Genomic DNA, 22,451 nt, shown 5'->3' with positions numbered 1-22,451 from the left:
ATCAGGCCCAGTGTGGGGAGCATCAGTGTGGAAGCCGGAATTTAAAGATAATACAATTGTCCGGATGCAGATGGTTGTATTATCAGTAACGGAAGCTTTTTTGCTGGATCCGTCATTGCTGTTGTGAAAGAAGCCTTAGCTGTAAGAAGGTGATGGTATGTGGATGCAGAGTTTGGCAGTTGTTCCACAAGATAAACTGTTGGACACAGTGGCCAAGCTATCAGGGAAGTGGCTGCTTCGGGATAATAATCTCCCCCATATTTTTGGTATTGCCGCATCCATAACGACCCGGACGACATAAAAATCATGTAAATTATCCCCTACAGTGAACGCAGTAAAAAAAAAATATATATTTTAAAAAGACAGAATTGCTCATTTATTCTTAGTTGCCACTGTAACCATGCCCCCTTCCCTGCGACAGCGAAGGGGCAGGGAAGGGGGCGTGGTTACCCTGACTTGAAGCAAGGAGGCCGCTGCCCCCTTGACTTCAAGCATGTGTGCAGAAGCGCGCCGGGCAGGGGATAAAACAACGTTTTCAGAACTTTTGCTGCATCTGCCTTCAGGAAGAAAGGCATCATCAGAAACACACTGCTGGCGGCTTGAGATGGTTTTGGGAGGTGACAGGTTCCCTTTAATCAGAAAGTTATGTATACCCCAAAATGGTGCCATTAAAAACTGCAACTGGTCCCGCAAAAAACAAGCCCTCATGAAGCTACATAGAAGGAAAAATAAAAAAGTTATAGCTCTTGGAACGTGATAATGAAAAAAGGAAGAAAAACGCTCGGTCAGTAAGGCCCAAAACTGGCTGGTCACTAAGGGGTTAAATAAATGAAGAAAAAAAATTACTAAATAACCACATGAAAGGGGTTTGCACGGGAGGCAGGGGTTGCAAAGAGGTGTGTGTGGGGGGTGGGGGGGGGGTCCAAAAATTTGCTGTGGGGACCAGTCAGTTCTAGCTACGCCACTGGTTGGACATCAGTGTTAACTGCAGTAGCCACTTTTTGCACTGTGGGACATTGGTGGCACCAGGTCAGTTACTGTAGTGGAGTCAGTGTTCAGAACAAGGCAGCCATCCTTGTACTGTAAATGGTATTTCCCAGAGAAAGAGGGCCGTCTGACAAACCTTGGAACGTGATAAAGGAAAATAGCCAAGCCATATTGTATATCCATCCACAACAGTATGGAGTAGCATTGGCTATTTTCCCTTGTCATGTTCCAAGACTTTTTTAGAAAAGTCAGATATTGACTCATAGGGAACTGCTTCTGGTTGACACCAGTGAGATAGTTCTCTTTTTTTTTTTTACATAATATGTTTTCACTAAGTCTCCATACACAGCTGGTCTCCCAAACTAGAGCGTGTACCTCTCCTAGACTGATGAGTAAAGAAACCATGGCAGATAACAGAGATCTCCGTTGATGGTCCATCATGGAAAACGTCTTTGTCTGCCTTGATTTTTTACCTTTTTTTATATAGTCCTGATCAAAAGTTTAAAACCACTTGAAAAATGGCAAAAAATCATATTTATCATGGCTTGATCTTAACAAGGTTCCAAGTAGAGCTTAAACATGCAACAAAAAGAAATGGGAGTGAGAATTTTTTTTTTTTTTAGCATTCAATGTAATGAAAACAACGAATAAACTGAAACAGGCTGTTTTTCAGTTGATCAAAAGTTTAGGACTACACCTCCCCAAAAAACCTAAACCCCCCCAAAAAAACAGAAAACCAACTTCCAAACATGAACTCAGTAATGAGTAGCTCAGCCGTTATTGTTTACCACTTAAAAAATTCGTTTCGGCATGCTTGATGCAAGCGTTTCCATGAGGTGAGTGGGAACATTTCTCCAAGTGGTGAAGACGGCCGCACGAAGGCCATCTACTGTCTGGAACTGTTGTCCATTTTTGTAAACTTCCCTTGCCATCAGTCCCCAAAGGTTCTCAATTGGATTTAGATTAGGGGAACACGCAGGATGGGCCAAAAGAATGATGTTATTCTCCTGGAAGAAGTCCCTTGTCCTGTGGACATTGTGTACTGTAGCGTTGTCCTGTTAAAAAACCTAGTTGTTACCACGCAGACGAGGGCCCTCAGTCATGAGGAATGCTCTCTGCAACATCTGGACATAGCCAGCGGCCGTTTGACGCCCCTGCACTTCCTAAAGCTCCATTGTTCCACTGAAGGAAAAAGCACCCCAGACCATTATGGCGCCCCCTCCACTGTGGCGCATAGAAAACATCTCAGGTGGGATCTGCTTGTCATGCCAGTAACTTTGGAAACCATCAGGACCATCAAGGTTAAATTTTTTCTCATCAGAGAATAAAACTTTCTTCCACCTTTGAATGTCTCATGTTTGGTGCTCTCTTGCAAAATCCAAACGAGCAGTTCTGTGGGGTTCAATGAGACAAGGTCTTTGAAGACTTTTTATGTTTTTGAAGCCCTTCAGTCTCAGATGCCGTCTGATGGTTATGGGGCTGCAGTCAGCACCAGTAAGGGCCTTAATTTGGGTCGAGGATCGTCCAGTGTCTTGATGGACAGCCAATTGGATCCTCCGGCTCAGTGCTGGTGAAATTTTTTTGGGTCTTTCACTTGACTTTTTTGTTCCATAACCCTCAGGATCATTTAAGAAATTCCAAATGACTGTCTTACTGCGTCCCACCTCAGCGGCGATTGCGCGCTGTGAGAGACCCTCCTTATGCAGTTCGACAACCCAACCACGTTCAAAAAGGGAGAGTTTTTTTGCCTTTGCCATCACAACGTGTGACTACCTGGCAGAAAATGACAATGAAGCCTGTTTCAGTTAAATTGTTATTTTCAATTAATTGAATGCTCAAAAAATGTTTTGTCTCACTCTCATTTTTTCTTGTTGCATGTTGAAGCGCTACTTGGAACCTTGTTAAGATCCAACAATGTAAAATATGATTTTTGGCCATTTTTAAAGTGGCCTAAACTTTTGATCATGACTGTATCTAAATTGGACCTTATCTGTCTTTGAGATTTATGGGAGTCTCAGTCGATGCTCTGTCACAATCAAAATGATTGAGAAATGTTCTAAAGCCCTTATAATATATTACTTGTAATGATCACCAAAAGAGATGAGCGAATCAAGTCCACCGAAGTGGAATTCGATCAGATTTTCAGGATAAATTCGATTCACTGCAAACCCAAATTTTTAATAATTTAAATACTGTAAAAAAATATAAAAAATCATACTTACCTCCTCCATTTGCTCGCGACGGGCTGGCCGCCGCCATCTTCATTGAAGATCTCGGCCAAAATCCCAGTTTTGCGCCGGATCTTCAAGCAAGATGGAGGCAGCCGGCCTGACGCGAGCAAGTATGATTTAAATTTTTTTATGTTAATTGTACACTGTTTTTACACTCAGATGCCGCCATCATGTATTAATGCAGTATTTGAGGGGTACAATGATGGGCAGCAGCACTATCGCAGCTCCCTGTGATTGCACTCCGCTTTGTGACAAAGTAATTAGTCATGACTCATGAAGCAAATTTTTAGTAAAAATTTAAAAACAGTTGTCCTTAAAATTATTCCTCCTCCACACAGTTTCTATTAGTGTTAGTAGCTAGAGTTGAGCGAACACCTGGATGTTCGGGTTCGAGAAGTTCGGCCGAACTTCTCGGAAATGTTCGGGTTCGGGATCCGAACCCGACCCGAACTTCGTCCCGAACCCGAACCCCATTGAAGTCAATGGGGACCCGAACTTTTCGGCACTAAAAAGGCTGTAAAACAGCCCAGGAAAGAGCTAGAGGGCTGCAAAAGGCAGCAACATGTAGGTATATCACCTGCAAACAAATGTGGATAGGGAAATGAATAAAAATAAAAATAAAATAAATAAAAATTAACCAATATCAATAGGAGAGAGGTCCCATAGCAGAGAATCTGGCTTCACGTCAACCACCACTGTAACAGTCCATTGTCATATATTTAGGCCCAGGCACCCAGGAAGAGGAGAGAGGTCCCTTAACAGAGAATCTGGCTTCATGTTAGCAGAGAATCAGTCTGCATGTCATAGCAGAGAATCAGGCTTCACGTCACCCACCACTGTAACAGTCCATTGTCATATATTTAGGCCCAGGCACCCAGGCAGAGGAGAGAGGTCCCGTAACAGAGAATCTGGCTTCATGTCAGCAGAGAATCAGTCTGCATGTCATAGCAGAGAATCAGGCTTCACGTCACCCAACACTGGAACAGTCCATTGTCATATATTTAGGCCCCGGCACCCAGGCAGAGGAGAGAGGTTCCATAACAGAGAATCTGTCTTCATGTCAGCAGAGAATCAGTCTGCATGTTATAGCAGAGAATCAGGCTTCACGTCACCCACCACTGTAACAGTCCATTGTCATATATTTAGGCCCAGGAACCCAGGCAGAGGAGAGAGGTCCCGTAACAGAGAATCTGGCTTCATGTCAGCAGAGATTCAGTCTGCATGTCATAGCAGAGAATCAGGCTTCACGTCACCCACCACTGTAACAGTCCATTGTCATATATTTAGGCCCCGGCACCCAGGCAGAGGAGAGAGGTCCCGTAACAGAGAATCTGGCTTCATGTCAGCAGAGAATCAGGCTTCATGTTATAGCAGAGAATCAGGCTTCACGTCACCCAACAATGTAACAGTCCATTGTCAGATATTTAGGCCCCGGCACCCAGACAGAGGAGAGGTTCATTCAACTTTGGGTTGCCCCGCAATATAATGGTAAAATGAAAATAAAAATAGGATTGAATGAGGAAGTGCCCTGGAGTCCAATAATATATGGTTAAGGGGAGGTAGTTAATGTCTAATCTGCACAAGGGATGGACAGGTCCTGTGGGATCCATGCCTGGTTCATTTTTATGAACGTCAGCTTGTCCACATTGGCTGTAGACAGGCGGCTGCGTTTGTCTGTATTGACGCCCCCTGCCGTGCTGAATACACGTTCAGACAAAACGCTGGCCGCCGGGCAGGCCAGCACCTCCAAGGCATAAAAGGCTAGCTCTGGCCACGTAGACAATTTAGAGACCCAGAAGTTGAATGGGGCCAAACCATCAGTCAGTACGTTGAGGGGCGTGCACACGTACTGTTCCACCATGTTAGTGAAATGTTGCCTCCTGCGAACACGTTGCGTATCAGGTGGTGGTGCAGTTAGCTGTGGCATGTTGACAAAACTTTTCCACATCTCTGCCATGCTAACCCTGCCCTCAGAGGAGCTGGCCGTGACACAGCTGCCTTGGCGACCTCTTGCTCCTTCACTGCCTTGGCCTTGGGCTTCCACTTGTTCCCCTGTGACATTTGGGAATGCTCTCAGTAGCGCGTCTACCAACGTGCGCTTGTACTCGCGCATCTTCCTATCACGCTCCAGTGCAGGAAGTAAGGTGGGCACATTGTCTTTGTAGCGTGGATCCAGCAGGGTGGCAACCCAGTAGTCCGCACACGTTAAAATGTGGGCAACTCTGCTGTCGTTGCGCAGGCACTGCAGCATGTAGTCGCTCATGTGTGCCAGGCTGCCCAGAGGTAAGGACAAGCTGTCCTCTGTGGGAGGCGTATCGTCATCGTCCTGCGTTTCCCCCCAGCCACGCACCAATGATGGGCCCGAGCTGCGTTGGGTGCCACCCCACTGTGACCATGCTTCATCCTCATCCTCCTCCACCTCCTCCTCATCCTCGTCCTCCAGTAGTGGGCCCTGGCTGGCCACATTTGTACCTGGCCTCTGCTGTTGCAAAAAACCTCCCTCTGAGTCACTTCGAAGAGACTGGCCTGAAAGTGCTAAAAATGACACCTCTTCCTCCTACTCCTCCTCCTGGGCCACCTCCTCTTCCATCATCGCCCTAAGTGTTTTCTCAAGGAGACATAGAAGTGGTATTGTAATGCTGATAACGGCGTCATCGCCACTGGCCATGGGGGTGGAGTACTCGAAACAGCGCAACAGGGCACACAGGTCTCGCATGGAGGCCCAGTCATTGGTGGTGAAGTGGTGCTGTTCCGCAGTGCGACTGACCCGTGTGTGCTGCAGGTGAAACTCCACTATGGCCTGCTGCTGCTCGCACAGTCTGTCCAGCATGTGCAAGGTGGAGTTCCACCTGGTGGGCACGTCGCATATGAGGCGGTGAGCGGGAAGGCAGAAGTTACGCTGTAGCGCAGACAGGTGAGCAGCGGCAGGATGTGAACGCCGGAAGCGTGAACAGACGGCCCGCACTTTATGCAGCAGCTCTGACATGTCGGGGTAGTTGTGAATGAACTTCTGCACCACCAAATTCAGCACATGCGCCAGGCAAGGGATGTGCGTCAAACCGGCTAGTCCCAGAGGGGTAGTGGTCCTAACTTGGGGATCAGCAATAGAAGATTGATGACCACCAAGTCCCGACTGTACGCATAATTTTTTGTTTAACACGTGTTGCATGTGGGGTTATTTTAATAGTACAATAAATGTTAGGTTTTATACTATAGTGGTACTCAGTGATAGTGATACTTGTAATTACACCACTATAAGGATATCTTCCCTTTGACGAGTTACTGTCTTAGCTGTGATTTTTTTTTTTTAGCATAGAGGAGCCAGCCACAGCCCTTGGAGCACCAGTTTGTTACACCCTTTCAGCTTTAGTCTCTCCCCCATTCCCCTTGATTGCCAGGGCTAGACTTCTCATCTATACCAGTCTTCTTGTTCCTGCGCTGTGTCTTCTGGTTTCTGCAAATTTCAACTGAGCAAGCACCGAGACCTGTCATCTCGCACCTGCACTGTTGTGTCTTCTGGTCTCGGCGCTTGCTTAGCTGGAATCTGCACTGCCTGGAGTGCAGTAAGAGATCCACTGAGCAAATGCTGAGACCAGAAGACAAGTGTAGACCTGTCAATCCAGGGAAAGTGGGGAGGGACTAAAGCTGAAGGAGTGTAACCAACTGGTGCTCTGAGGGCTCTGGTCAGCCCCTCAGTGCTTCAATTGGGTCAGGTGCATATGAATAGAAATGCAGTATTCTCTGTAATGAAGCAACAGATAATCATGATCAGGTTATCATTTTTATCAGCATGATCAACCCTAGCAGGCTTTATGCCTGGTTTAGTAGGGTTGATCATGCTGACATATGCTCTTTAAGTCTTGCTTACCTCCACCTTCTGGCAGTGAATAACTTAAAATTTTAATTTTATGTGTTTATTTGAAGTTCTTACCCATGTATATTGATAACCAATAGGAATCTTCTCAGTGAACATCCCATCCGGCTTCTGCTTCGTCAAAATAAGCCACTTCACAGACTCACACAGTTTATCATCACGAATGTTGGTAATACTCTTAGCCATAGCAAAAACTTTGAGAATATATGCGGTGAGCCTAAAGACAAAGCAATGGTGGAATTATTATGAAAAAAGATAATAAGCCTACAGAAGAATATACCATCAATGACCCTAAAAGAAGAAGTCATAGCTACCATGTGCCAGAGTCTGTCCCAGAGAAAGATCCAAAAGATCCATCACTTTTACGATAATTGAGCTGATGGACATAACCTAGTAAGAAAGTAAGGAAAGACCAAATATGGAATGGTTACTTACTACAGTAGATACAACATGAAGATTGAACTCCTAGTAAGGTCATCCCAAGAAATAACCTGATACTACCTTTGATGACTTTTTGAATGGCGTCCTCCCGGCGATTGACTCCTATTCGGTCCCACTGTTTAGTGGCATCAAGATAATATGTGGCGATAACAACTGCAGTAAGTTTCCTCATGGTTTGTTCGCAACAACCTTCTGGCGTAATGATAAGATGGCTTAATCTGGCACCGTCTATGGCATCTTCAAGAAATTGTGCAATCGGTATTCCTAAAGAAAGACATATCATTTCCAAAGATGAACATTCACTTGTATAGTCTTGTAAACCAACTAAGGGCAGGTTCACATCAGCATTATGAATTCCATTATTGCTTTAACGCAAAATAACTGAAATTATAAGACGGAATTCAAAACGGAAAGCCTTCCGTTTTGATTCCTCATAATAGAAGTCTATGGGCAAGCATAACGGATCCATCTGGTTTCCGTTATGCAGGATGAAAAAAAAAGTTCTTTATAACAGAAACCAGACGGATCGATCCGTTATGCTGCCCATAGACCTCTTATATGAGGGACAAAAACCAGAAGGCCTCTAAAGGTTTTCGTTTTGAAATCTGCCTTAAAAATTCCATTATTTTCCGTTAAAACCATGTTATAGTGGAATGCAATAACGGAATTCATAATGCTGATGTGAACCCGCCCTAAGAGAGATTTAAAAAAAAAAAACTGTGACAGGTCATCAGCAGGTACCCAACAGCAATGGTCGTTACTCAGCACCGCACCTTGTACACTGACAATAATTGTAGTTGGTGAGCCTGGAACAATTTTCTTATTGGCAAGTGATGGCACCTTTACTACATGATCTCCACCTGAAAGAACAAAAGATGTGAAAATAAATGGTCATCGTGGTATCGCAACCTCTTAATTCTGTTGGAAATTAAGGGGTGACATGAAATGTCAATGGAAAGGCCACCCAACATCCGTGCCGGTTTTGCCAATGAAGCCTTTCCATAAGAGTGATGCTGTTTATTGGGTAACAGGTGAACCAACGCCATATTAGAAGAGTTTTCTGAACAGAGACAGCCCAATTTACAATGTTGATGATCACTGAATCGCTGTGCGTCTGGCTTGATTCAGAATGTTGTGTTATATATACGAGTTGTGGCATCACAAGGGATGACCTAACTAGAGCATAGAGCAGCCATCCACAGCCCTTGGAGCACCATTTTATTACACCCTTTCAGCTTTAATCTCTCCCCCATTCCCCTTGGTTGCCAGGACTAGACATCTCACCTATACCAGTCTTCTTGTTCCAGCGATGTGTCTTCCGGTCTCTGCACTTGCCCAGTGGATCTCCTACTGTGCTCCAAGGAGTGCAAATTCCAACTGAGCAAGCACCGAGACCTGTCATCTCACACCTGTGCTGTTGTGTCTCCTGGTCTCGGTGCTTGCTCAGCTGGAATCTGCGCTGCCTGGAGTGCAACAACAGTTCCACTAAGCAAATGCTGAGACCAGAAGACAAATCTTGACCTGTCAATCCAGGGGAAGTGGGGAGGAACTAAAGTTAAAGGAGTGTAACTAACTGGTGCTCTGAGGGCTCTGGTCATACCCTCAGTGCTCCAATTGGGTCAGGTGCATATGAATAGAAATGCAGTATTTTCTGTAATGAGAATGAAGCCTTTCCATAAGAGTGATGCTGTTTATTGGGTAACAGGTGAACAATGCCATATTAGAAGAGTTTTCTGATCAGAGACAGCCCATTTCACAATGTGGGTGGCATGATGATCACTGAATCGCTGTGCGTCTGGCTTCAGGCAGAATGTTATATACAAGTTGTGGCATTACAAGGGATCTGTAAGGATGTTCATATTGTATTTCTTTTACCTAAAGGCTATAGATAGCTTTGTGGGGCAATTTTTTTGTATTTATGCATTGTATTCATTTAGAGCTAAACGTCATTTTTTTTATTTGTCTTTGTTTAAAAATGTTGAACCCCTTTCTCTGTACAGACTTTAGATTCTGCAGTGCCAGGCTCTGTGTTTATACTTTTTCCCTCAGCTGATGGCTCCTAATCTCTTGACCTCATAGACAATCATTATAAGTCAGTTCTTATTTTACTGATAAGAATATAGGTTAAATAATCCTTTATGAGCTGTTAGTAGTTCAAAGATAAGGGACATACATAGCCTGATGGTGAGGTTTCAAATGGAAGTAAGATGCCTACAGTGAGGAAAAGAGTTACCCCTTTATGACAACAACTGCTCAAACATTTTAATGAAGACTGATTGAAAAAATGATTTTTAGCCCTAAATGAGTAAAATGCTATCATAACAAATTGCCCCTATTAGGTTAATAGCTTTTAAAGGGGTTTTCCCATGCTTAGATATTGATGACCTATCCTCAAAATCCTCATCAGACTGGTGCAGGTCCAATACTCAGACTGGTGCGGGTCCAAATCTCAGACTAGTGCGGGTCCAAGTTTCCGGTGCTGGAAACTAAAAACTGGAAACAAGGCTCCATAGGCTATGTAGTTTCATCGCTGGAGTAATGCAGGTCAGCTCCCATTCACTTCCATGCTGAGCTGCAGTTCCACGACATAGGTTAAGATCTCATATCAATGATGTATCCTGAGGATAGTCCATCAACATATAAGTATTGAAAACCATTTTAGCTGCAAATTAAACTATACCATCATATAGTGCCAAAATAATACTGGCCTATGCAATTCAAATTGTGCCACCTGTAAGGGATCGCTGTACTTGGGGGGTCATTCTCACAAGAATCGTCGTCCACCGCAGCTTTCGAGGCCAAACATTGCATTTATTGGGACATTTTTCATACACGGAACAGTCCAATTAATAATCACTGGGGTGGTGAGGTTACCACATACATCAAAACAAAACAAATAGCTGCCCGGCTGGGCTCTCACTACACCTGTTAATGTGGCCCTGACTCAGCTACAGAACCCTGTTCACACACGGAACCCATATGCAGCTTTTTTTTCAGCCCGTAGTTCCCCAGCCTCTCCGGCTGTAATCAGTCCAGTACCTGTATGGGGAAGTGTGGCCCAACCATCCTCCCGACTCCGGCCTTGTGACCCTTGAATCCTGGCGTCACGGCGTTCCCCAAACTTCGGGCTGTCACAGTGCCCCGGGGTCTCTCAGCTTGGCGAACTGAGACCATGCACAGAGCCTCTGCTCTGGGTCTCTGTATCTCACAGTGTATCTCTTCCCAGACTGGCCTACTCTGAGGCACTTTATGCCAGCCTGATTACAGCAGTCCTCACCTGTGATCACCTCAGGTAGAAAGGAAAACCCGTACTGGAGGGGTGTGGACTGGCAACTCCCATTACCAAGCCTAGCCACCAGTCCAAGTAAAATCCAGCCCAGAAAATGTATACAAAAATGTCTCAGCAAACTATGCTTTGCTGAGACTACTGCCACTCACTGGATTTTATCTGTCTCACCCATCTGAGGTACCTGAAGTGGGACAACACACCTTACAGCACTGTTCACATTACCACACACGATATAGTTCCCACATAATACTAAAATTCTGTTTCCAAACATTAGCACCATGCACCACTAATCAATAGTAGGGTTCCTGTCTATGGAGTGATTGCCCAGTGTGCCATCCCCTAAAACAATCCCTGAACACTTTTCTATAAGGGACTCTGAAACTGGGAAGAGCCACAAAGATGGAGGGGGAAGATTCTTTAAAGGTCAACAGTAGCGTTGAGCACGAATATTCGAATCGCAAATTTTAAAAGCAAATATCGCCACTTTGAAAATTCACAAATATTTTGAATATAGTGCTATATATTCCTATTTGCGAATAGTGTTGAATATTCTATTCGCAAATTTATTGCGAATTTATTACATTGTCGATTTTTCACAATCAAGTAAACAATGACTGGAGACCACGAATTCTCAAATTTGCGAATTTATGGGGAATATTCAGCCAAAAATGTGTGAAATATCGCAAATTTGAATATTGCCTATGCCGCTCATCACTAGTCAGCAGCATGCATAGTTTTTGCTACAATATCTTTTACTCATATATAAGCAAAATACATCAAACTATTTCAGGAAATACAGTTTTAAAGTGGAATTTTCTATAACCACAGCTCCAAACCTAATTTAAATGGGGAGAAGGACACTTACTTCTTGCTTCTGGCTCCAGTATTACCGAGGATACAATTTCCGTCTTACGAACACCTTCCGGCTGAAATGAAAATCAAAAATTTTAGATGGTGTTAAAACAACTGTCAGTCATTTTCACTAAAAATTGTGGCCAAGTGCCAATGTAATTACTGTTTCAAGAGGTTGTCCAAGACATACGTAATGAAGATCTTTCCTAAGACTAAGTCATCAGTAGGGATGAGTGAACTTTACTTTTTGTAGATCCATCCGGTTTCCTTTATGCAGAAGTCCTCTTCTGCATAACAGAAACTAGACGGATCCATTATGCTGGCCATAGACTTCTATTATGACGGAAAAGGCATTCTGTCATGGAATTGCGTTATAGTCCGTGGTAACGGAATTTATAGTGCAATTCAGCGTAAAACTGAACCCAAACTTTAACTTCAAAACTTGAAGTTCGCCCATCCCTAGTCATCAGTATCAGATTAATGAAGGTCTGACACCTGGCACACAGATCAATGGAGGTCTGACACCTGGCACACAGATCAATGAAGGTCTGACACCTGGCACACCTCAGCCGATCAACTGTTTGGGCAGCTACAGGCACCAGAAACTAAACTGTAGATTGAGCCAAACAGAAATTAATAAAATGATTGCCATAACTCATACAGTAGCCATACTCTCTTACCACGACTTTCAATTTCCTCTTGACACCATCGCCTGCTAATTCTCCGTAGACTGAAGCTTTCACCTGAATATAATGTTCCCCTAACGAGAGCGGTACAATGACAAACGGAACTACAGTCGATGAGTTTTCATCCACCGTCACCTCCACTGTGTGCTGCCTTCTGGCTGTAGAAAGGCTGCAGAACTCAGGGTTGTGCGCAAACGTCACTCGCACCTAAAATGAGACCATATTGACATTATTTACAGCACGTCAAATACTATATGACACAGTGTTACTTTTCACCTACCCTAATCTGCTTGAGGTTAGGTCAAGAACCATAAAAGAAGGCAAAAGCACTGTAAATTCAGATGATCAGTTTAGTAGAATTAAGGATGAGTGAACCAGGCTCAGTCCAAATGTTTCTATTTTTCGACCGGCAGATAAACCCAAATCTTTTCAGGTTCATGCATTTTAGCATACATGTTGGTGGGAAAAAAGAAGTCGGGAGGAAGAAGGGGTCTTACATGACCATGAGATTAAGTAGGGGGGGGGGACTTGCTCTGATTTGCCCAATTTTGCCACTGTTTCTAACTGTCTGTCTGCCTAACTGCCATCACGTTCTATACAGCTCCTGCGGCCTACATCATGCCACTAATGGCTCTCAATCGCCAGTTTACATGAATTCATTTTCCACATGGTTGCAATTTTTAAAAAAATTGGCGGGGGGCTTTAAATTTCTTTAACCCCTTAAGGACCGGGCTCCTTTTCACCTTCAGGACCAGGCCATTTTTTGCAAATCTGACCGGTGTCAATTTATAAGGTGATAACTTTAAAACGCTTTGACTTATCCAGGCCATTCTGAGAATGTTTTTTCATCGCATATTGTACTTCATGACACTGGTAAAATGGAGAAAAAAATACCAAATTTGCCCAAAATTTTAAAAAATTTGCAAATTTCCAAGTTTCAATCTCTCTACTTCTATAATACATATTAATACCTACAAAAATAGTTATTACTTTACATTTCCCATAGGTCTACTTCATGTTAGGATCATTTTGGGAATGACATTTTATTTTTGGGGGACGTTACAAGGCTTAGAACTTTTTATGGACCACTTGAAGTCACTTTGTGAAGCTTACATAATAGAAACCACCCAAAAATGACGCCATTCTAGAAACTGCACCCCTCAAGGTATTCAAAACTTATTTTACAAACGTCGTTAACCCTTTAGGTGTTCCACAAGAATTAATGGAAAATAGAAATACAATTTCAAAATTTCACTTTTTTGGCAGATTTTCCATTTTAATATTTTTGTTCCAGTTGCAAAGCAAGGGTTAACAGCCAAACAAAACTCAATATTTATGGCCCTGATTCTGTAGTTTACAGAAACACCCCATATGTGGTTGTAAACTGCTGTACGGGCACACAGCAGGGCGCAGAAGGAAAGGAATGCCATGCAGTTTTTGGAAGGCAGATTTTGCTAGACTGTTTTTTTTTTACACCATGTACCATTTGAAGCCCCCCTGATGCACCCCTAGAGTAGAAACTCCATAAAAGTGACCCCATCGAAGAAACTACACCCCTCAAGGTATTCAAAAATGATTTTACAAACGTTGTTAACCCTTTAGGTGTTCCACAAGAATTAATGGAAAATAGAGATACAATTTCAAAATTTTACTTTTTTGGCAGATTTTCCATTTTAATATTTTTTTTTACAGTTATAAAGCAAGGGTTAACAGCCAAACCAAACTCAATATTTATGGCCCTGATTCTTTAGTTTACAGAAACACCCCATAGGTGGTCGTAAACTGCTGTACGGGCACAGGGCAGGGCGCAGAAGGAAAGGAATGCCATACGGTTTTTGGAAGGCAGATTTTGCTGGACAGTTTTTTTGACACCATGTCCCATTTGAAGCCCCCTGATGCACCCCTAGAGTAGAATCTCCAAAAAAGTGACCCCATTTTAGAAACAAAGGGATAGGGTGGAAGTTTTGTTGGTACTAGTTTAGGGTACATATGATTTTTGGTTGCTCTATATTACACTTTTTGTGAGGCAAGGTAACAAGAAATAGCTGATTTGGCACAGTTTTTTTTGGACAGGTCAGATCAGTGGTCGGCAAACCGCAGCTCGCGAGCCACAAGCGGCTCTTTAGCCCCTTGAATGCGGCTCTTACAGGGGCCCCCCAGCGCCGGCCCGCAATACTAGCGTTGCTATGTTTTCTAACTACACTACGCTAAGCGCAGCTGCGCATGGAGTCCTGGGCAGCGCGCGGTCCAGACTAATATGGAAAGGAGGGGGAGCCCCGCGGCCGCTCTAAACCCCGCTCTGCCTGTCTCTTTAAGAGACTTGAGCGGTGGCAGTGAGTGAGCATGCCGCCGCTGCCGCACATACAGGGACGTCTTCTGACGTTGCCACAGCTCCGTCCCCACAGCAGAGAAGAAGAAGGAGAGAGCAGCGCCAGCGGCAGCCAGCCACAGCCCAGACTCTGCCAGGGAAGGCCCGCGGCCTGCCGCCCACACAAAGAAGAATCTTCTGAGACTGTGACAGGGGCAGCCAGGTAGGTAGGTTCATAAATTATAACAACTTAGTTACTTGATCCCATTCCCACCATCTCACCCATCCCAGTAGTGCCAGCCAATGTAATAGCCCGCCCTGGTTCTGTTTTTTGGACTGGAGAAATGTGCATTGAATTGTGGGGGGGCAGTCATGAGAGAGATGTCTGCACTGGCACTACTGGAGAAATGTGCCATGGGGCCGCCCTGGTTCTGTTTGAACTGGAGAAATGAGCATGGGGGGAGTCATGAGAGAGATGTGACAGAACCAGGGCAGCCCCATTACACATTTCTCCAGCAGCACCAGCACATGCACAGACATCTCTCTCATTACTCCCCCCCCAATGCACATTTCTCCAGTCCACACAGAACCAGGGCAGCCGCGGCCCCATGGCACATTTCTCCAGCAGTGCCAGTGCCAGCACATGCACAGACATCTCTCTCATGACTCTGAGTCATTCACCTCCCCCATGCACATTTCTCCTGTCCAAACAGAACCAGGGCGGCCCCATGGCACATTTATCCAGCAGTGCCAGCACATGCACAGACATCTCAGATTCATGAGAGAGATGTCTGTGCATGTGCTGGCACTGCTGGAGAAATGTGCCATGGGGCCGCGGCACCCTGGTTCTGTTTGGACTGGAGAAATGTGCATTGGGGGGGGCCTTATTGTTTTTCTCCCCAGGGCCCCATTTCACCTAGCAAAGCTGGAGAGGGCGTGTACATCTCATATCACCCATATTTCCTCCCACTATTCCAAACGTCAGAATGTGCTGCGTCACAACAGGAAGTGACGAGGGTAGTGAAAGTTCCTGGGTAGGGAAAAAATGTGGCTCTTAAAAGAAATTTCAATGGTGGTTTTGTTAATATTTGGCTCAGTTGAATAAAAAGTTTGCCCACCACTGGGTTAGATCATGTGGTATTTTTATAAAGCAGGTTGTCACGGACGCGGAGATACCTAATTGGGTTTTATTTTTTTTATTTTTTTTTACGGTGTTCATCTGAGGCGTTAGGTCATGTGATATTTTTATAGAGCCGGTCGATACGAACGCGGCGATACCTAATATGTATACTTTTTTAATTTATGTAAGTTTTACACAATGATTTCATTTTTGAAACAAAAAAAATAATGTTTTAGTGTTTCCATAGTCCAAGAGCCATAGTTTTTTCAGTTTTTGGGCGATTATCTTGGGTAGGGTATGATTTTTGTGGGATGAGATGACTTGCTTAGGTCATATGATATTTTTATAGAGCCGGTCGATACGGACACGGTGATACCTAATATGTATACTTTTTTATTTATTTATGTAAGTTTTACACAATAACAGCTTTTTTAAAATAAAAAAAATAATGTTTTAGTGTCTCCATATTCTGAGCCATAGTTGTTTTATTTTTTTAGGCAATTGTCTCAGGTAGGGGCTCATTTTTTGCGGGATGAGGTGATGGTTAGATTGGTACTATTTTGGTGGGCGTACGCCTTTTTGATCGCTTGCTGTTGTACTTTTTGTGATGTAAGGTGACAAAAAAAATAGTTTATTTAGCACAGTTTTTATTTTTTATTTTTTACAGTGTTCATATGAGGGGTTAGGTCATGTGATATGTTTATAGAGCTAGTCAATACCTACGCGACGATACCTAATATGTCTATATGTCTTTTCCCTATTTTTTTCTATTTTTTTTAACTTTATTTTTGGAAAAGGACGATTTTTTTTATTTTTTTACTTGAAACTTTTATTTATTTTTGTAAAACTTAAATTTTAGTAACTTTTTTTTTACTTTATTATTTGTCCCACTCTGGGACTTCAACATTACAGGGTCTGATCCCTGTTTCAATGCAGCACGATACATCTGTATTGTGCTGTATTGAACATTTAGTGTCTTACACTATAAGATGCTAACAGTTGCCTAGGAGACCCAGCCTGGGGGCTGGGCCTCTTAGGCCTCCGTACATGCTTGGCTTGGGGCTGCCATGGCAACCATCGAGTCCCCACCACAGCAGCACAGGGACCGATGGATGAGGTGAGGGAGCGCAAACCTCCCATATGCCGCGGTCAGTGCTGACGGCGACATATGAGGGGTTAATCCACCGGCATCGGCGTTATCGCCGATGCTGGTGGATGCAGCAGGGATCCGGCTGTCAGTAACAGCCGGATCTCTTCCGCTGATCGCGGCACCACACGCGGGGGGAGGAACGACTGCAGGACGAGAACGGTCATCCTCTAGCGCTACGCTAAGTGCCGGCGATCTGTGGATGGCACATAGGAAGGGGTGGGGTTTAGAGAGAAAGGGGTTTGGCCTTGACAAGGCTTGAGTAGGGGGAGTGGAAAAAAATTATATATTTTTTTTAAATAAACAAAAAGAGAAAACAAGTTTTCCTAAGGGTACTTTCACACTTGCGGCAGAGAATTCCAGCAGGCAGTTCCGTCGCCGGAACTGCCTGCCGGATACAGAAATCCTGACGCAAACAAATGGCATTTGTCTGATGGATCTGGTTGCGAATCCGTTTGACAAATGCATTGCAATACTGGATCCGTCTCATACGGAAAAACGGATCCGGTATTTATTTTATTTTTTTGCATTTTTAAAGGTATGTACATGTGCAGACCGGAAATCCGGATCCGTTTTGCAGGAACACTTAACTGATGCATCCTGAACTGAATGCTCTCCATTCAGACTGTATTAGGATAAAACTGATCAGTTTTTTTCAGGTATTGAGTTCCTGTAACAGAACTCAACACCGGAAAAGAAAAACGCTAGTGTTAAAGTACCCTAAAAATGATGAGTCATAGGAACCTAGAGGGTTTAATATGCTGTGGTAATGTGTATGGTAAAATCGTGGATGTTGTGTACACTCACCTAAAGAATTATTAGGAACACCTGTTCTATTTCTCATTAATGCGATTATCTAGTCAACCAATCACATGGCAGTCGCTTCAATGCATGTAGGGTTGTGGTCCTGGTCAAGACAATCTCCTGAACTCCAAACTGAATATCAGAATGGGAAAGAAAGGTGATTTAAGCAATTTTGAGCGTGGCATGGTTGTTGGTGCCAGACGGGCCGTTCTGAGTATTTCACAATCTGCTTAGTTACTGGGATTTTCACGCACAACCATTTCTAGGGTTTACAAAGAATGGTGTGAAAAGGGAAAAACATCCAGTATGCGGCAGTCCTGTGGGGCGAAAATGCCTTGTTGATGCTAGAGGTCAGAAGAGAATGGGCCGACTGATTCAAGCTGATAGAAGTGCAACGTTGACTGAAATAACCACTCGTTACAACCGAGGTATGCAGCAAAGCATTTTCGAAGCCACAACACGCACAACATTGAGGCGGATGGGCTACAACAGCAGAAGACCCCACCGGGTACCACTCATCTCCACTACAAATAGGAAAAAGAGGCTACAATTTGCACAAGCTCACCAAAATTGGACTGTTGAAGACTGGAAAAATGTTGCCTGGTCTGATGAGTCTCGATTTCTGTTGAGACATTCAAATGGTAGAGTCCGAATTTGGAACATGTATCACTCATGCCTTGTTACCACTGTGCAGGCTGGTGGTGGTGGTGTAATGGTGTGGGGGATGTTTTCTGGGCACACTTTAGGCCCCTTAGTGCCAATTGGCCATCGTTTAAATGCCACAGGCTACCTGAGCAGTTCTGAAGGCAAAAGGGGGTCCAACACCGTATTAGTATGGTGTTGCTAATAATTCTTTAGGTGAGTGTATATCCCACCCAGATATCTCATCTGAGTGAGGCAAATGAAGTCCAGAAATGGTGTTCCTTTTATTTGGACTAAGAGGTAGGTTTGGCAGTGGGACCTTTCAGTCCACACACACTTCGACTGCACATATTCCCTTTAACCTGAGGTAATTGCAGGTGAGGCAGTCGGTGATAATCACGGAGGGATGAAACAACCCTCTGTGTATGAGTCTGGGAGAGGACTTGGAAAAGGAAGCCTGCAGAGGCTCTGTGTGGTCCCAGCCAAGAGGGCTGTGGGGCTAAAAGGCTGAGGAAGCCTGAGCTTTGGGGGGACCCAGCGACGCCTGAGGAAAGAGGTGTTGCATGGTCAGAGTCGGGAGGACTCTTGGACCATTTTTCCCCAAGCTATTGGTGTGGTCACAGCCAGGAGGCTTCTGGACCGTATGGCTGAGAAAAGCCGGATTTCACCTCATGTGTGAACTGCGTCTTAGGCCCCCTGCACACGGCCGTGTTTCACAGCCGTGTGCGGGCCGTGGAACCGCGGCCTGGATCCCTCCTGAGAGCAGGAGCGCACGGCGTCACTGGTTGCTATGACGCCGTGCGCCCCCTGCTGCCGGCACAGTACAGTAATACACTGGTATAGATCGTACCAGTGTATTACTGTACTGTGCCGGCAGCAGGGAGCGCACGGCGTCATAGCAACCAGTGACGCCGTGCGCTCCTGCTCTCAGGAGGGATCCAGGCCGCGGTTCCACGGCCCGCACACGGCTTTGAACAACGGCCGTGTGCATGGGGCCTTAGTAAGGGGGAGACCTATGTATTAGGTAGAGCCTAGATGGGCAGGTGTTTGTTTTGCATTTGTGTTTTGTGGTGCTGGAACCTCATATGACCCAGTAACGATAACTGTGTGATCATCTGTACTGCTTAAAGTGACAAAATAAAGCACCCTGTGGACTTTGAACCCCCGCTGTCTGAGAGAAGTCTGTCATTGCCGACCCCCTATGAGAGAGAGCGACAGAAAGTGATCAGAAAGTGCCACCACAGGGAAATTGAAGTATTACACAGTGAGCAATCATATTCAGTCATCCAAAGTGTTAGATGCTATTTGTAAACTTTCTCATGGAAGTTAGATTTACTTGAAGGGGTTTTCTGAGAATATGATATTGATGACCAATCCTCAGGTCGGCTGTTTGAAGAGATTTATTGGTGGCCCAGGTGCAGCTATGTCCCATTGAAGTGGATGCGACCGAGCTGCAAAACAAAACACAGCTGCTATCCAATGGACAGTGCTGTGTAAACTGCGAGGAGGCCACGGTGAGGACCATAGCCTCTTCAAACAGTTTATCGGTCGGGGGGCCCAGATAGCAAAGCCCCTTTAAAAGGTTTGCCGTAAGTTAAAATCAGTTTCGTAAACTGGTCAATCTTTTACAAAGCCATCTCTCAATTTGCCCTTTTTGTCCTTCCAATTCTTCATCTTACTGCTCTCAAAATTCTTTGGAAAATACATCCACCTTGAACTGTCTTCTCAACTTTCAACCAATCTGGTTTCATCTTCTTAGGCCCCTTTCACATGAGCGTGTTTTCCGCACGGGTGCAATGCGTGACGTGAACGCATAGCACCCGCACTGAATCCTGACCCATTCATTTGAATGGCTATGTGTACATGAGCGTTGTTTTTCACGCATCAGTTCTGCGTTGGGTAAAAATCGTAGCACGTTCTATATTCTGCGTTTTTCACGCAGCCCTGGCCCCATAGAAGTGAATGGGGCTGTGTGAAAAACGCATTGCATCCGCAAGCAAGTGCGGGTGCGATGCGTTTTTCACTGATGGTTGCTAGGAGATGTTGTTTGTAAACCTTCCGTTTTTTATCACGCGCGTAAAAAACGCGCGTGAGATCGTAGAAACTCAAATCCTATGGTATATTCTAATCCCCAGGCGTTCCCATGGTGACAGGGACGCTTGCCTGGGGGTTAGAATATAGAGGGCCACGCCGCTCACAGGAGTACTCACAGGAGTACACAGGAGTACAGGGCGGCGCTCACTCACTGACGTCACGCGCCTGCTCCTCCCACTAGGCGGCGCAGGCGCATGACGTCAGTGAGTGAGCGCCGCCCGCCCCCACTGCCTGCTGTTACCGGAGCTAAGACAGAGTAAGGTATCTAAGGTATCCAGTAAAGAGATCCAGTAAAGAGATCAGCAATGATTAAAGTTACTGATTCTTTTATAAATGTACTCCTGTGAGCGTCGGGGAGGGGGACCTGTGGATGGCACTGTTTAGGGGAGGGGATCAGTGGATGTCACTGTTTAGGGGTGGGGGATCTGTGGATGGCACATAGGAAGGGGTGGGGTTTAGAGAGAAAGGGGTTTGGCCTTGACAGGAAGTGGTGGGTCAAATTGATATTAGGGGGTGCCCGAGTTTAGTCTCGCCTAAGGCAGCAAAAAACCAAGATACACCACTGGCTGGAGTCAGTAACCAGGTCAGTGGAACATAAACAAGTCTCTCTTTACTAAAGTGCAGGAATGGGGGTTGTAGTACATCCAACAGTTTAAAGACACAGTCCTAAACAGTTCACAGTGGAGATCTTCCTCGATAGCATGTATTGTGGGTTTGGTGGACCAAGAAAGTCCAATGAATCTCAATGAATCTTTTGGAGACTGTTGTACTTTTACCTGTTACTATGTATCTATTATGAACATTTAGTCTCCTCAGAATATATGTGTGTGCAAAGCAGTAATCAAAGCAAAAGGTGGCTACTTTGAAGAACCTAGAATATGACATATTTTCAGTTGTTTCACACTTTTTTGTTATGTATATAATTCCACATGTGTTAATTCATAATTTTGATGCCTTCAGTGTAAATCTACAATTTTCATAGTCCTGAAAATGAAGAAAACTCTTTGAATGAGAAGGTGTGTCCAAACTTTTGGTCTGTACTGTATGTATGTATGTATATATATATACTTTTTAAATTCTCCCTATAATTTATTACATGAATATATATTTACATATTTATTCTTTTATACATGTATATACATATATACCCATGCTACGACTTCTCAGATATATTATCTATTTCTATATTTTTTATCATCATTTTTATTTTATTTTAACCAACGTTTATGTATATACTCGATATATTTCTTTCTGTAGACTTGATAAAGGGGTCATGCACCCCGAAAACGCGTTGTCCTGATTAAACCGCATTGTTTTCTACCATTGGTTGTGGATTTGCGCCCTTTACTCTGTCCGCTCTTCTTGGACTTTCTTGGTCCACCAAACCCACAGTTCTCATACTCACCCGATCGGCGGTTTGGCACCGACCGAAGGGTGTTTGGACAAAGCCGGCGGCACCAACCAACCCTCACGAGTACTTAGCCTTCATTGTAGTTGCACCCAATTGGTGCAACTCTGACTGGTGAGCATATTACCTCCCATAAGAAAGGGGAAATAATAATCTACATACTCACCCTATGAGCGCCTTCTCTTTTTGTTGTCTATAAACGCTCGATAGCATGTATGGCTAGCAACAATGATGGGGGTTTCTTCCCTTTTTCTTTGATTATTTCTCAGCAGAATCTAAGGTTCTTCCAAATTTTTCTGTAATTCCCCGACTGATGGGTACCATTTAAGATTCTGCCTAACCACAGGCAGCATGAAACCTCAAAAGGTTGCCTCATTACAGAGATCTATGTTCTACTCTGAGCTATGTTTTTACTTACTGTGAGAGGAGTCTGGGCATAGGCAAAAGAGTCCGCTGTGTGGCTTCCCCATGTTTGGCTTGACTGACAACTGTCTTCCTTTACTTGTTTAGGGAGAGATCTGTCAACCAAGCTAAGCAGTGTAGGGAGAAGCCGCACAGCGTACTCTTC

At 44.4% G+C, this 22,451-nt stretch overlaps 1 protein-coding gene across 1 annotated transcript in view; it reads right to left on the bottom strand.

Moving 5' to 3' along the window:
* Window positions 1–22,451, bottom strand: part of LOC122927159 (venom factor-like) — a 216,422-nt gene that overhangs the window by 104,924 nt on the left and 89,047 nt on the right. Inside the window, exons 21-26 of the mRNA XM_044278756.1 lie at window positions 12,355–12,567; window positions 11,688–11,748; window positions 8,307–8,393; window positions 7,594–7,797; window positions 7,407–7,482; window positions 7,150–7,309 (exon numbers count right to left, since the gene is read on the bottom strand). Of these exons, the coding sequence (XP_044134691.1) occupies window positions 7,150–7,309; window positions 7,407–7,482; window positions 7,594–7,797; window positions 8,307–8,393; window positions 11,688–11,748; window positions 12,355–12,567 (801 nt within the window). The remainder of the gene's footprint in view (window positions 1–7,149; window positions 7,310–7,406; window positions 7,483–7,593; window positions 7,798–8,306; window positions 8,394–11,687; window positions 11,749–12,354; window positions 12,568–22,451) is intronic.

Source organism: Bufo gargarizans, chromosome 2, assembly GCF_014858855.1.
Source record: "Bufo gargarizans isolate SCDJY-AF-19 chromosome 2, ASM1485885v1, whole genome shotgun sequence".
Taxonomy (NCBI): Eukaryota; Metazoa; Chordata; class Amphibia; order Anura; family Bufonidae; genus Bufo; species Bufo gargarizans.
The sequence above is the reverse complement of the archived record's forward strand: the minus strand, read 5'-3'. Positions and strand labels throughout refer to the sequence as shown.